Below are 14,041 nucleotides of genomic sequence, written 5' to 3'. Positions count from 1 at the left end.
TCCAGTTTTTTTAAAGAGCTTTTTTTCTAATCATGGCACCTTTTTCTGTCATTTCTCTCTTGTTTTCATGGTTACTTTCATTTTCTCACTACCTACTTCTTTCATAACCTGACATACTGTTTCACCGTGTTATTCCACTTAACAGTGTTTTAAATTTTTATTTTTTTTTAATTTTTAAAAATTTTGGCGGTATTGGGTCTTTGTTGCTGCGTGCCAGCTTTCTCTAGTTGCGGAGAGCGGGGGCTACTCTTCGTTGCGGTGCGTGGACTTCTCATTGCGGTGGCTTCTCTTGTTTCGGAGCACAGGCTCTAGGCACGTGGGCTTCAGTAGTTGTGGCACATGGGCTCAGTAGTTGTGGCGCATGGGCTTAGTTACTCCACGGCTTGTGGGATCTTCCCGGACCAGGGCGCTAACCTGTGTCCCCTGCATTGGCAGGCAGATTCTTAACCACTGCGCCACCAGTGAAGTCCCTGAACAGTGTTTTAATTGGAAGGAATTTACAGATTATCTGATCAAAACTCCTCATTTTTAAAATAAGGAATGCTCAGAAGCTTTAAGAAGCTTCGATAAAGCAGAGACAGCAAGGACTTAGTACACAGGCTGCCATTTACCATTCGCTGCCCAGGGCAGACATTGATAATTGATTTTGTAGATTGTCATTCCCTGTGAGTCTTAAGAGTCCTTTTCAGTAGAGCTTCGTTGGCAGCCAATGTCAGTCACTTGGTTGATATGAGATCTGAAATCTTTGTCATCTCTGTACCATAATCACATATAAGGCCTTGAACACTTAACCAAAAACATTAAATCAAAAGCAGTCACAGGCTTCCCTGGTGGCACAGTGGTTGAGAATCCGCCTGCCAATGCTGGGGACACGGGTTCGATCCCTGGTTTAGGAAGCTCCCACATGCCTCGCAGCAGCTAAGCCTGTGAGCCACAACTACTGAGCCTGCATGCCACAACTACTGAAGCCCGTGCGCCTAGAGCCTGTGCTCCGCAATGAGAAGCCACCGCAGTGAGAAGCCCGCGCACTGCAACAAAAAATGGCCCCCGCTCGCCGCAACTAGAGAAAGCCCGCACGCAGCAGTGAAGACCCAACACAGGCAAAAATAAATTAAAAAAAAAAAAAAAAACAGTCACAAGGAGGGGTCATGTTTGGGAGCCAGGTGGGTAGAATAAGCAGTAAAAGAAAGAAAGTAAAAAAGTAAAAGCTTCCCAGTATTGAACTGGGGCTTAGAGTGTGAATAGAATTTAAACAGGCAAATAGTAAGGAGGAGAGAATTCTTTGAGGGGAAACCACGTGAGCAAAGGCATGGACTGCTCAGAACCAAGCATGTAACAGTTTGGCTAAAGATGCTTCAGATTAGGGAGTAGTGGGAAAGGTGTTGGAAAGATTGAGGTCAGTTGTAGGTGATCTTAAGGGCTCAAATAAGAAACTAAGATTTTATCCTATGGATTAAAATCATGAAAATTTGAGCAAAGGGATGATTTGACAAAACCATCATTTTAAGCATACTAATTCATCAATAATATGCAGGAAGGATTGGCAGGGAGAATAATAACACCTGTTAGGAAGCAATTCTGTTTCCAGCCTGAGGATGTTGGAGTTTGTATACTAAGGGAGTACCAATGGGAAACGAGAGAGAGGAACTATCAAATATGTAGTTTTTAAAAAAAGACATAACAATTTGATGACCAAATGGTTGTGCTGAGGATAGTGGAAGAAGAGAAAGATAAAAGGAGTCAAAGATTTCTCTGAGGTGTTACACTTTGGTGAATTTAGTACCTTTGAACTAAATAAAGAAGTCAGGAGGAAAAGCAGCTAGTTTTGGAGGAAAGGTGATCCCCGTTTAGTAGGTATGTCTGATTGGGACAGTTCTGGCATATTTTTTATCTTGCAAGGAAAATGAAACGACTTCATTTTTTTCTGCCTTGGAACTACCTTAATTTGCTGTAAATATCAGGAATGTCTATGTGGTTTTGCAGTTCAGCTTTGACATCACACATCAAGCTCTGTGAAGTTACCGCTCTGGTCATTTGGGTGATTTCTTGATAGTCTAGGCTTTTTGAATCTGATTATTTAGCAAGTTGGTGTCCTTTTTTCTTTCTATACAAAATATTTTTGGTTTTGTTCCCCTTATATTTGTGGCTTACATTTCTTTGGCCTTATTGAGCTGTGCTTATTTTATCATTAAGGAGGTTAAATGTGACGTATAAAACAAGACTTCCACAGAGTCTCTTGCTTTGTTTTCAAAGGATGCAAGGTGTTGTAAACCGACTGTCCAAGTTACTGAAACCTGGGGGGATGCTGTTATTTCGGGACTATGGAAGATATGATAAGACTCAGCTTCGTTTTAAAAGGGGTAATGGTATATTCAGTTTGGAGTTATTTTCTTGTGTTTCAAAGAATGCTGTGTTAACATTTCATGTCAGTTTTGTTGTTGTTGGTGGTGGTGGTTTTCTTAAGGAATACTAAGTTTCTCTTGTCACACTTTTTTTTTTTTTTAGGGCATTGTTTATCTGAAAACTTTTATGTTCGAGGAGATGGTACCAGAGCATATTTCTTTACAAAAGGTATGCTTATCTATAAGAGGAAATAATTAGCCGTAAAAACTTTCCTTGGGTATTATTTGCAGGGAGAAACTCAAAAGCTCTAAAAATGAGGCTTCAAGAATTGAATAAACATTAGATGTCTTTACACTTTAGTGATTATAACTGTTCTATGTAAAAGGTTGAAAATGGCCTTTTGCCTTTTAATCTTTTTCCAATTTAAAGAATCACTTGTTTCATCCTCATACCCTAACGAAGTTTCCATTTCGGAGGTACTGTTAGCCCAGATATGAAAAAATTGATGACATGCCACAGCCAAAAGAGGGAATGTGATTTTAAGAGTCCGTAGAAAATTACTTATCTCTTGTCAATTTCTCATTTTAAAAAAGCATTTAAAATGAATCCTGCATTGAAGGACTTTCCCCAAACTTATGTGAGTACTTTTACAATGTGCCATTTGGGGTCTCTGCAAACCAACAAAAACTCAGATCTGGGCACCTTTCAAAATATTGAAAGCGGCAACCGATAGTGTTGTAATCTGTTACACCTGCTGTGTTCAACTGTTTATACTTGGTGTGTTTGTGTGAAATAGAAGAAACCCACTTGGTGTCACGGGTTTCCTTCACCAATTTGTACTAGAGAATGTTTCTTGGTATAAATGAAAATTCATATTGTCATTCATTCCATTAATGTTCCATTGTTCCTGACTGCCCCTCCCCGCAAGTCACATATCATACATTTGACTGCCATTCTTGTCTCACAGGGGAAGTCCACGATATGTTCTGCAAGGCTGGGTTAAATGAGAAGCAAAATCTGGTCGATCGTCGCTTACAAGTTAATAGGAAAAAAAAAGTGAAAATGCACCGAGTGTGGGTTCAAGGAAAATTCCAGAAACCATTACCCTTCACTTAAAAAAGCTCCAAATTGGTATTTTTACTCTTTTCTCATGGCTGAACTATGTATCATGTTAAGGTACAAACCAGAGGATTACACTATTCAAAGTCTTCTGTAAATCTTTCATTTTTGAAAAGACAGTCAGAAGAAGAGAATTTGTATACCCTGCTGTTTACCGTGGGTGGGCTCTTTTGTGCATTTTAAGCACATGTAAGTGATTTGGAAGAGAGCACAATATTCTGTGTTTTCAAAACTTAATATGCTAAAGCTTGTTTGGATTTATTACATCTTAACCATTTTGTTTGTTCTTTGAGTTTTATAAGCATTCAGTTAAATTACCGATATAAGTCAGATGATTCTGAGAAGCAGAAACCTGCCATTTTTTAGAAGTGAAAAAAACCCATCTACTTTATTTATACATTAGTTGAACACAGTTGAACTCTCCTCCATTGTTAACTGATAGCAGAGAGGCAGCTCACCTTGTTTCCAAGGAAAGTCACAAGACCAAGACAAAAGTATATATTTTTTTGTTTTGTCGTTGTTCGTCCCAAAACTTTTTTTTTCTTTAATTCACAGACTAATGTCTGAAACAGAATTTTAGTTTCTCTTTCCTTTCCTAAAATTGGGGAAGTATGACCAATGCTAATATTATTTTCAGGCTATTCTTAGGTGTACAAGTTGGAAGCCTTCTTTAAGACAACTGTCATACCCAAGAAAATTCTTAAATCGTAGCAGTTAAAAATTTATTTACCACCTTGCCTCAGAAAAGACATAAATTGGCTTGCAAATTGCACTTGGTAAAAATGGAGTTTCTAAAACTGGTCTGTCATTCATTATACAACATATACTGAGTACTTACATTGTGCTGAATTATATGGAATAATACAATAAATAAAGACCCAGCTTTGTCGTCTGAGAGCATAAATAGGCTCTAGCTGGCAAAGCAAACTGTGCGCATCCCAAGCCTCTAAATCATGATCTAAGATAATATGTGAGCAAGTACTCAAATAGGGAGCTTATCAGCTAGCTGATATGCTTGACTGATTATGAGCCACAGAAATCTGGAAGACATGGACAATCTCTTGAAAGGACCACCATCAGAATGATCAGTTCCAACTATTTTTTTTTTTTTTTTTTAAATGTGACTGAACACAGTCACCCCATTTATTGATTGATTGATTGATTGATTGATTGCTGTGCTGGGTCTTCGTTTCTTAGCAAGGGCTTTCTCTAGCTGCGGCAAGTGGGGGCCACTCTTCATCGCGGTGCGCGGGCCTCTCACCATCGCGGCCCCTCCCGCTGCGGAGTACAGGCTCCAGACGCGCAGGCTCAGCAATTGTGGCTCACGGGCTTAGTCGCTCCGCGGCATGTGGGATCCTCCCAGACCAGGGCTCGAACCCGTGTCCCCTGCATTGGCAGGCAGACTCTCAACCACTGCGCCACCAGGGAAGCCCCAGTTCCAACTATTTTTCCTTTTTGAACTCACTTAAAATTCAGCTTCCTGGAAGAATATGATTGGTCCGATTTGGATCATGGATTCATCTTTTGACAGACTGGGGCAGGACAGGTTATTTGTTGGCACCACCAGACTATATGGAATGGAGGCAAGTTCCTCAAAGGAAAATCAAGACACTGTTATCAGAAAAGAGGGGAGGGTTGCTGCCCAGTCACAGACATCGTGTGGTGGTAGCAGTAGTAATAATGGTTCTGAAGAGAGAGAAAGATCAGCTATGGGATGGAAGGGAAAGAATCAGGGTTCTGGGAGGAGGTAGGTCTCAGGCTAGTCCTAGAACATATGCTCTCAGAAGATGGTGAGAAGACAGGTATGTTTGGTGGGGATATTCATGATTCAGAATAGTGGAGAAAAGATGGGGAGGGCGTCAGCTTATAGACAGCCTTGAATAGAGGGTGCATTGGGTTCTAGTCTCTGGACTAGAGCCATCTGAGGTTGGTTTGTTTCTGTTTTATCCTAGCCATGGCGTCTTATAAATATATTTAGAGAGATTGCTTGAGGAGTCGTCAACAGAATGGAATGCAGTGAGGTCAGAGATCGGGGCAAGGAAAACCACGGAAGGTTTTTGCATACATTTGCCTTGATAACAAGTCCTCAGAAGTACAATATCAAGGTTTCTGTTTAAACATGCAGTAAATGTAAAAGTCAAAATTTGCCTGAGACTCTTAACTCAGTTGTTTTCCTAATTAAAGTGTATATTTAAAAGCCAAACTAGTAACGAAAGTATTACGTACAGCAAGGGCAGTTAGATAAGTTAATGTTGCTATGGGAACCCCGGCAGATCTTCTTGTGTCTCAATTTAAAAATCATGGCCCAAGGTGGTTTTAAAAACAACAGAAGGTAAAATTATTCCCACATTCTCATACATGTAAATTGTACTGTCTCTCTCTGTCCTAAATAGCAGATTCAAGCCAGCTTCTTGACTGGCACAGTAAAATTCTGCTCCGTGTCTTTCTATAATGTATTACAGCATGTAGTTAACCTTTAGAAACTTCAAAAATACATCAACCAAATTTGGACTGTGAGACACAAACTGGGCTCTTTTGGGCTCTGTCTAGCATAGACCTCCTATTCCACATGGCTGCTCAATGGGCCATTTCTATCAGTGTCTTCTGCTTGTCTGGTCAGTCTTTCTCTCCCTTAGCCTACCTGAATCAACCCCCTACTTAGAGTCTGCTGCCAGACAAAATGTAGATTTTTTTGGCAGAGGAAAAAAAAAAGAAAGACCTGATTTGGAATATTGCCTATAGATATTAAGAAATCACGAAATGTTGCAAATGTATCTGCTTGGGTATTAGTTTAAAATATTTGATAACTGCATGAAATTCTCATTTTTTCCCTCACATCCATGGAACTAGGACTAGTTAGGCAGAGTTTGATATTTAAAAATTCATCTGCTGAGGGAGCTGAATTTCAAAAGGACTATTTTCTTTCTAACAGAAAAAGATGTGTTCCTTCATTTTATAATACAGAAACAATGAAATATGCTATATTAAAAATGCACCCTCCGTTTTCCTCCATTTATAAAAATTCACTTTTGAACATTTTCCAAATGTAAAAATTCTCACACACATGAAGTACTGTTTCATAAGGTTGTGAGAAAGCCAAGGTAACGGTTTCTATTATTAAAAGTTTTGCATTTCGGTATGACACATTTGTCGTATTGAAACACCCAGTTAATGTTGACTTCTGAGAACTTATTTGCTTTGCTCGTCTCAGTTCCATATGCGTTGTCTCTAAATTATGAACACATCGAGGTTTCCACCATCATGCAGTCTAAATCGTTGCTATACTCATTTGTACGTGAAAATTATTCACCCATATGCGAAGAGCTGCCCTCCGGGGCATCAGGACCATATAAACCGTTCAACATCAGGTAACTTAAATTCTTGCCCCCAGACTCCTATGCTGTATTCCTCTGGTTTTCCAACTCATCAAAGCCAATTTCTGAAGCCAGAATATATCACGCATTATTACTTCTAATTGGTTTTAATGTTTGTTATGCTCCTCACAAGTGCAGATAACTTCACATTTGCATCATTAATAGGCCTCTTTTGAGCCTCTGCTCCTTCTGCTTTCTGCCTCTGTTAGTCATCAGTAGACATGTTGGTGTGGGTATTCACCTCCCCTCCTTGTGAAAAGTGCATTGTAAAATCTAAAGCACTGAATATATGTGAGGTATTGTTATTAATAACAGCATTTACAGTCTACAAGGCAGCATATAGAGTACTCCAGCAACAGAAACTTTTTCAGTGGTTTTATGAGACCTCGTGAGAAAGACAGTAAAATGCATGGAAAAATATTGCCTGCAAGTCAGACAGGAAGCATGGGTCCTAGTTCCTGTTGAACTGCTTAGCTGCTCTTAATTTACCTCTGAGTGCTAAGTCTTTTATATACTACACTTTTATATACCACATTTTTCCTTCATTTAATCCTCAAACTCCTATGAATTAGTTTTTATTGTAACCATTTAACAGATAAGACTGGAGCTCTGAGGTATTGGGTAATTTGCCTAGGATATCACCGCGAGTCAGTGGCAGAAACACAGTTTGGGCCCAGAATTGTCTGATTCCAAAACCTCTAGTCTCATCAGTACACTTTTTTTTTTTTTAATTTTTTTATTAATAGCTACTTTTATTTATTTATTTGTTTGTTTGTTTGTTTATTTTTGGCCGTGTTGGGTCTTTGTTTCGTGCGAGGGCCTTCTCTAGTTGCGGCAAGCGGGGGCCACTCTTCATCGCGGTGCGCGGGCCTTTCACTATCGCGGCCCCTCCCGTTGCGGGGCACAGGCTCCAGACGCGCAGGCTCAGTAGTTGTGGCTCACGGGCCCAGCTGCCCCGCGGCATGTGGGATCTTCCCAGACCAGGGCTCGAACCCGTGTCCCCTGCATTAGCAGGCAGACTCTCAACCACTGCGCCACCAGGGAAGCCCTCATCAGTACACTTTTAATTGACAGACTCAAATGCTGTTCGGGAAAGCTGCTGGAGAAGAAAAAGAGCTCCTGAATCAAGCAGAGAATTATAGCAATGGGTGGGAGTTTGGATCAGACGATCTTCAAGGAGACAGCTCATTCTAGATCCAGTGATTCTATGAAAAAAGTAGGTATACTTATCCACACTTACAAACTGGGAAGGAAGAGAAGGAAAGGAACGGAGAGGAATGGCAAAGCAAAAGCTTGCAGTCAGCTCTTTTCAGCATTCTGCAGATGTTTACTTCTGCTCTCGCCCCACCCCCCTCGGGCTTCAGCCTTCCACTTGGCTCCCCTGCGAGCACACAGAGCACCCATCACTTGCACACTCCTCACTTAAAGAAAATAAATCAGTCTGTACTTCAGGGGGGTAGGGGGAACCCTCAAAGGGATCAGCTCCAGCATAATCTAGAATATGTGATCAGGGAGTGTCAATAATAAAATGAGTGAAAACATCTTTGTTTAAAACACTGTATGTACAGTAATGCCAATTCAAGCATGACATGTTGAGCATTTCTTGGAATATGGCTTGGGATTTGAGAGGCACAAAGTTACCTGCAGGTTGGCTTTGGTGTAGTTATAAATATAAATAGAAGTAAAATAACAGTTGCATCTTCATTTATAATGAATATATACTGTGGCCTCAAAGCTGCAGAGGAGAGTGGATGCCAAAATCTGTCTTTCATTAACATATGCCTTAAATGACAGGGAAGAGGTGTTAAGACAAAATTACTTTTTCCTCTGCGTATGAGTCAGCAACATGCAGTAACAAGCAAGTAATAATAGTTCTGCGTGTGAGTCCCTACAGAGGGTAAGAAAAACAGCATTAAATTGAAAATGCGAGTTCACCTGCCGGAGGGGCCCAGGTGGCGGTAGAGCACAGCTCCCTTGAGCACCATCCTGAAGTGTCTCAGGGCACAATGACCCCAGCTCTGGCAAGCCAGGTTGGCATGATCTGCATGGAGCACATTAAAACCTCCAGATGGTCAAAGACAGCTCACGCCCAGCTGCTCCCGGAGCTCATCAAAAGCAAGCTACAAGGCACCACCACTGTCCAAGAGTTTAAAACAGCTGCTTTGGATTCTACGGTGCATGTGGTTTCACAGCCACTTAACCTTTAGTCAGGAACAGCTAGAGGCAGGTGAATGGATAAATACATGTTAACATTACATAAGGAGAAAAAAATAATATTTAGGAGCACATGGACTTTCAAGTAGTCACAAATGGTGTTTAGTTAGCTGTGTCCTTGGCATCCGAGTGATTTATGTCTTTATCTTTGATTTTCTCCAGCAGGTAGGCACTAAGTAGAGCCTGGACTCCAGAAAATATATGCTTTTCTATCAGGTGTTAACTACTAAATTAGGTGAGCTGTTCATTGCCTCCTAAAAAGCCCCAAACATCTCTCCTACTTGGGCTGGTGGGGTTTAGTCCAGGAAAACTATGAGTTTTGTTATCCTTACACAAATTCTTTGGCAGTGTTTTCAACCCATTGCTCCTTTATGTGACACTTCCTAGTTCATTGCAGAAAAAGAAATTCGTTTTTTTCTTACTTAATCTTTATATATCAATTGTTGGTTGTTTCAGAAAACTTCCGGGAAGGGCACTCACCCTTCAAGTCTTTAAGCCTTTCTCATTGAGAAAAAGCTCTAAAACTGTGTAACTTCCTAAAGTTAATGATGAGATGCTGTTGAGTCTCTTGCATTAGTTTGTTGTTGGTTTTGGTTTTTTTTTTAAATGCTGTGTACTTAACACAAGGAACACTATGCAGTTGCTGCCTCATTTCTCTCACGTCCTGCCTTTTGAGAGTAACGTCTTTCTCCTGAGGCTGTCCTGCTGAACAGACGTGATAGCTCTCCATACATTTTTAGTTACGCCGCACTCCCTCAGGTGAGCTGGAATGGCGTCCCCTTAAGCAGCATTGGGAACTTGCACTGAAAGAGAATGGCTGAAATTGCCAGTGTCACATGACGCATTGAAGCAAGGAAATTTCTGCCTCTAAAGATAATAGCTTTTCTCCTTGCTCATACGTCTTCCTTCACAGCCCTCATTTATTTTAATGTATATATTCCACTTTGACTCTCTGGAAGATATTTTTCAAGGTTTTTTTTAAAAATCCAAATGAAAGATGCAATTCAGGATCCAGAAAAGCATTTACTCTGTTTATCCCCTCCATGAATGTATTCTTAATCAACCAGTCTTTCTGAGCATTTCTTCATTTGCTGCTTTGTTTCGTAATAGAATACTTGGGCTCTGGAGATTAGTGAGACAAAGACAAAGCTTCATTATAACCATCCTTGTTTTACTCCCTTGTCTTATAGGCTTTCTCTTCCTAACTTACTCTCCAGGTGCTTCTTTCTCTTGCCAAATAGTGCAAGGAAATACTTTTGCAGATCTTTTGTTTACTTTAGAAAAAACACGGATCCAGCCTTTCCCATTCGGGAGTGCTGCTCATTTCCTGACTGGCCTTTAAAATTTGGCCCGGTAGCAACTTGGGGATTTGTTTTCTACCCAGAGTGAAAGGAGCTGGGTGCCTAGCAGCCCCATGCTGGAATGAGAATTAAATTCTGCTCCTTCCCTGGATAAGCAAGCTGACGCTTTCCTTGTAGGTTTCTTCCCCCCATTCCTCAAAGCTTTAATGTTTAGTCATTTAGCTTTAGCTTTTTAAAAGACATTTTAATAGGGTTGTCTCTCCTCCAAGTGCATGCAGAAGCTGATCATGGGCACAGGGAAACTCTCAAGAATAAAGAATTCCCTGTTTGCTGGGTTTGACCTACAATGAAAACGATGTACAACACATGCAGTGCTTACCCCTACTGCAGTTCCATTGCCAGTTGCCTGGCCTGGGACAGCAGGAACTGTAACACCCAAGGAATTTGGCTTGAGCCACCTCACTTTCTAAGTCCCCAAGACTGCCAAGTTAATGAAGCTTTGCTTATTACTCAGTTGAACATTTTCTGACTTCATGTAAGCTTTATAAATCTCGTGCTTTCTTCTCTTTGGCACGTTTACATTAAATTTTATTCTCGTTATGCAACTTTATCTATACTATAGTTATGTTTATATATGAATGTAAGTTACTCTTGATTCATCCTGCCTTGGGGTATTTATTAATAGTTTGTTATGAAGTGTCAGTAACTTTCCAAAGAGAGTGGCTTTCTAAACCTGGAGCCTATATTTTTATATATTAATGCATTCTTTACATTAAAAGATGTTTAATGTAAAAGGATAGTTGAATGATAAAAATAGAAAACCTTGACTGACAAAGGTCTTAACTACATCGGGGTGGGCATTATCTTTAAAGACTTAATCTATAATATAAAATAATATGGCAAATAAAATACCGTATGGGGGGGAGTTACAGACAAAGTTATTGGCATAGACAAGGTCCATTTGAGGAAGCGTACCATGTCAATATGATGACAGTGGAATCTAGGGTCAGTCATTCCTCTAAAGCTCAGCCAGACACATACAAACAGTCACCATTAGGAAAGGCTACCAGCAGAAGCGTCTGGCACACTGGCCTAGAGAAAGTAGGCAGTGTTCACAGGCAGAATAGCCAAACACTGTTCCAGTGACCCAAAGAAAAATGCGAGGTCAGAGAAGTTTGTAGCAAGAGTGACTTGAAACGGAACCTCAGAGAACTAGACTGTAAGCTTAAATGCCTCCTAGCCTGTCTCAGGGAGAACCAAAGAAAGAGACTTCACTGAGCCTTGGGAATAGGAAGGCTGCAGAGGCCATGAGCTCTTTTTCTGTTTACCTGAATTATATCACAGAAATAGCCATTAAGACATTTTGTTCTTGATACTTTTTTTTTGGTACTTTTTATTTTTATTTTATTTTATTTTTTTATCTTTGGCTGTGTTGGGTCTTCATTGCTGCGCGTGGGCTTTCTCTGGTTGCGGAGAGCGGGAGCTACTCTTCGTTGCGGACACGGGCTTCTCATTGCGGTGGCTTCTCTTGTTGTGGAGCACGGGCTCTAGGCATGCGGGCTTCAGTAGTTGTGGCACGCAAGCTCAGTAGCTGTGGCTCGCGGGCTCTAGAGCACAGGCTCAGTAGTTATGGCATACGGGCTTAGTTGCTCTGCGGCATGTGGGATCTTCCCAGACCAGGGCTCGAACCCGTGTCCCCCATTGGCAGGCGGATTCTTAACCACTGCGCCACCAGGGAAGCCCCTTTGATACTTTTTAGAAGAGCAAAGACTTGCCTTTATCTGATTCTTACTTTTGATTCCAGAGCCCTTGTGTTTGTTTTCCATCATGACATGTCACAAAGTATGAGTTTATTGATGTTCATAAACCTGGAAAGATGGGGTGCAGCTTTAGGATAAACACGCCCACAGAGGTGCAGGCAGAAGGGGATACTGGCCAAGCCAGAAGATCGTCCTCATTCCCCAGTGTGACAGAGGAAGGTTTAGCTCCTACTTTGCACAAGAGAACAGATTAGGTATCAATATAATAGAGTTACCAAGTGATTAAGATCTGCTGACCCTCTGCAAGGAAATAAATGGAGGGCAAGTAAAGAATACAGGCCAGAATAGCCTATGAGACAATACCATGATATGCAGTCACCACCATCTGGTGAGGTTTGAGAAGCCCCCCAAAGTATTATTCCTGTGTTCCCTGCCCACATTTTAAACCAACTGAGAGACTGAGTTGCCAACAGATGAAGATTAAAACATGAGCTTAATTACTGATGAAGCTGGTACAGGAGAGAATGGCTCAGGCTGCATGGAAACAGTTGCCCCCCAGTACTGAACCCCAGAATCAAGACCCACAGCTGGACAGCCACGAGACTCTATCCATGGGGGGGTCTGCCCCTGTAGAGCCTTTTACAGAGTAGCTGGCTTCCAAGAGAGAGTGAAAAAGGACTAGGTTAAACATGCCTAATTCATTTCCCAAATTCACTTTTTAGCTAAGTCACTTCACCTCTCCCAGGAATGAGGAAGACAGGACTGAAGAGACCAGTTGCTGTCCCTCCACATGGCGAGAAACAACAGGAGTGGGAATTACCTGAACGTTCTGTAAGTGCTGGGTAAAGCATACCCCACATCTACCGAGACTAGAGCAATGTGGAGTGGACTCGATTTTGTCCTTTTGTCACTTGCTGAGTCATCTGCTCAGCATTTACCTGTAAGCCTGTGGCAGCTTACCTGTAAGCATCTGCCTTAGTGATGGGTGGAATCCGCAGGGTATGCACTGACACTTGTATGTGGTTAGAATACCGGGAACTGCAAACAGAATGAATTTCCAAAGTTACAACCAGTGACTTATTCTAGGAACCCTACTACACTTAAACCTTTACTAGATTGCTAAATAAATGGCCAGGAGGTCTAGCAACTTTGCCAAGCACCGCTTCTACGTTGACGCACTGTACACCAGCACTTCTCAAACTATCCGAGGTGAAGGACCAGTAGTTGCTTTTTGTTTTGTTTTGCCCGTTTCCAACCTATCACAGACCAGTACTTTTGTAAAACACAATAAAGATGAATTAGTAGGAAAAAAAAAAAAGATGTACTCTAGTTTCTGGCATTGTTTCCTGGTCTCTGCCCTCGCCCCACAATCTCTCCTTGTTACTGCCCTGTCAGCCAGTGCTTACCAGCTACATGTCAGGCATTGGTCTAGGTTTTGGGAATGAAGTGGTGAACAGGAAAAAGGAAAGGCAGACAAGCCCAAGATTTTTACTAGATTCATCAGTTATAAACTTACTCGGTCTCTCTGCTCACCCTGTCACAGACTGGGAATGAAACAGTTCCCAGACCAGCACCCAGTCTCAACCCACCCCTTGAGCTGCACTGCTCTAAACCACAGGGAGACTTAAAAGCCATGTCACGGTATTTCTCCAGCTTTGCCTCCTGAACCCGGTTGTCTCTCTTCACCTCAGAGTGTACAATGCCAGGGCCTGGGCTCTTGCACCTAGAAATGCTTGGTCCAGGTTCTCAGTGCTTTTGGCTGCTATCCTTTTCATATAATTGTCTGTGTTAAGTACACAAAACCACATCTCACCACCCAGCTGTCACCAGGATTCCTGGTGGTTATTGTTCCTTTTATTTGTTCACTTTTTAAAATGTTGACTTTTTGTGAATATGTGAATCAGTGCAAAATAGTTTCTATGCCAATGTA

At 41.4% G+C, this 14,041-nt stretch overlaps 1 protein-coding gene across 7 annotated transcripts in view; it reads left to right on the top strand.

Moving 5' to 3' along the window:
* The window catches only part of METTL8 (methyltransferase 8, tRNA N3-cytidine), an 85,766-nt gene extending 72,917 nt beyond the window's left edge, over positions 1–12,849 (top strand). For 6 of the 7 annotated variants that reach the window (XM_059927252.1, XM_059927246.1, XM_059927249.1 and 3 more), the window contains 4 exons: positions 2,254–2,360; positions 2,506–2,571; positions 3,311–3,474; positions 12,834–12,849. In XM_059927252.1, coding sequence (XP_059783235.1) covers positions 2,254–2,360; positions 2,506–2,571; positions 3,311–3,459 — 322 coding nt within the window. In that variant the 3' untranslated portion in view covers positions 3,460–3,474; positions 12,834–12,849. Of the gene's footprint in view, positions 1–2,253; positions 2,361–2,505; positions 2,572–3,310; positions 3,475–12,833 lie in introns of those variants that run through there. The other variant, XR_009504118.1, reaches the window with a different exon arrangement.
* Positions 12,850–14,041: the final 1,192 nt, after the last annotated feature.

This window comes from Balaenoptera ricei, chromosome 7, assembly GCF_028023285.1.
Source record: "Balaenoptera ricei isolate mBalRic1 chromosome 7, mBalRic1.hap2, whole genome shotgun sequence".
Lineage (NCBI taxonomy): Eukaryota > Metazoa > Chordata > Mammalia > Artiodactyla > Balaenopteridae > Balaenoptera > Balaenoptera ricei.
Note: the sequence above shows the minus strand (reverse complement) of the source record. Positions and strands in the feature narration are given on the sequence as shown.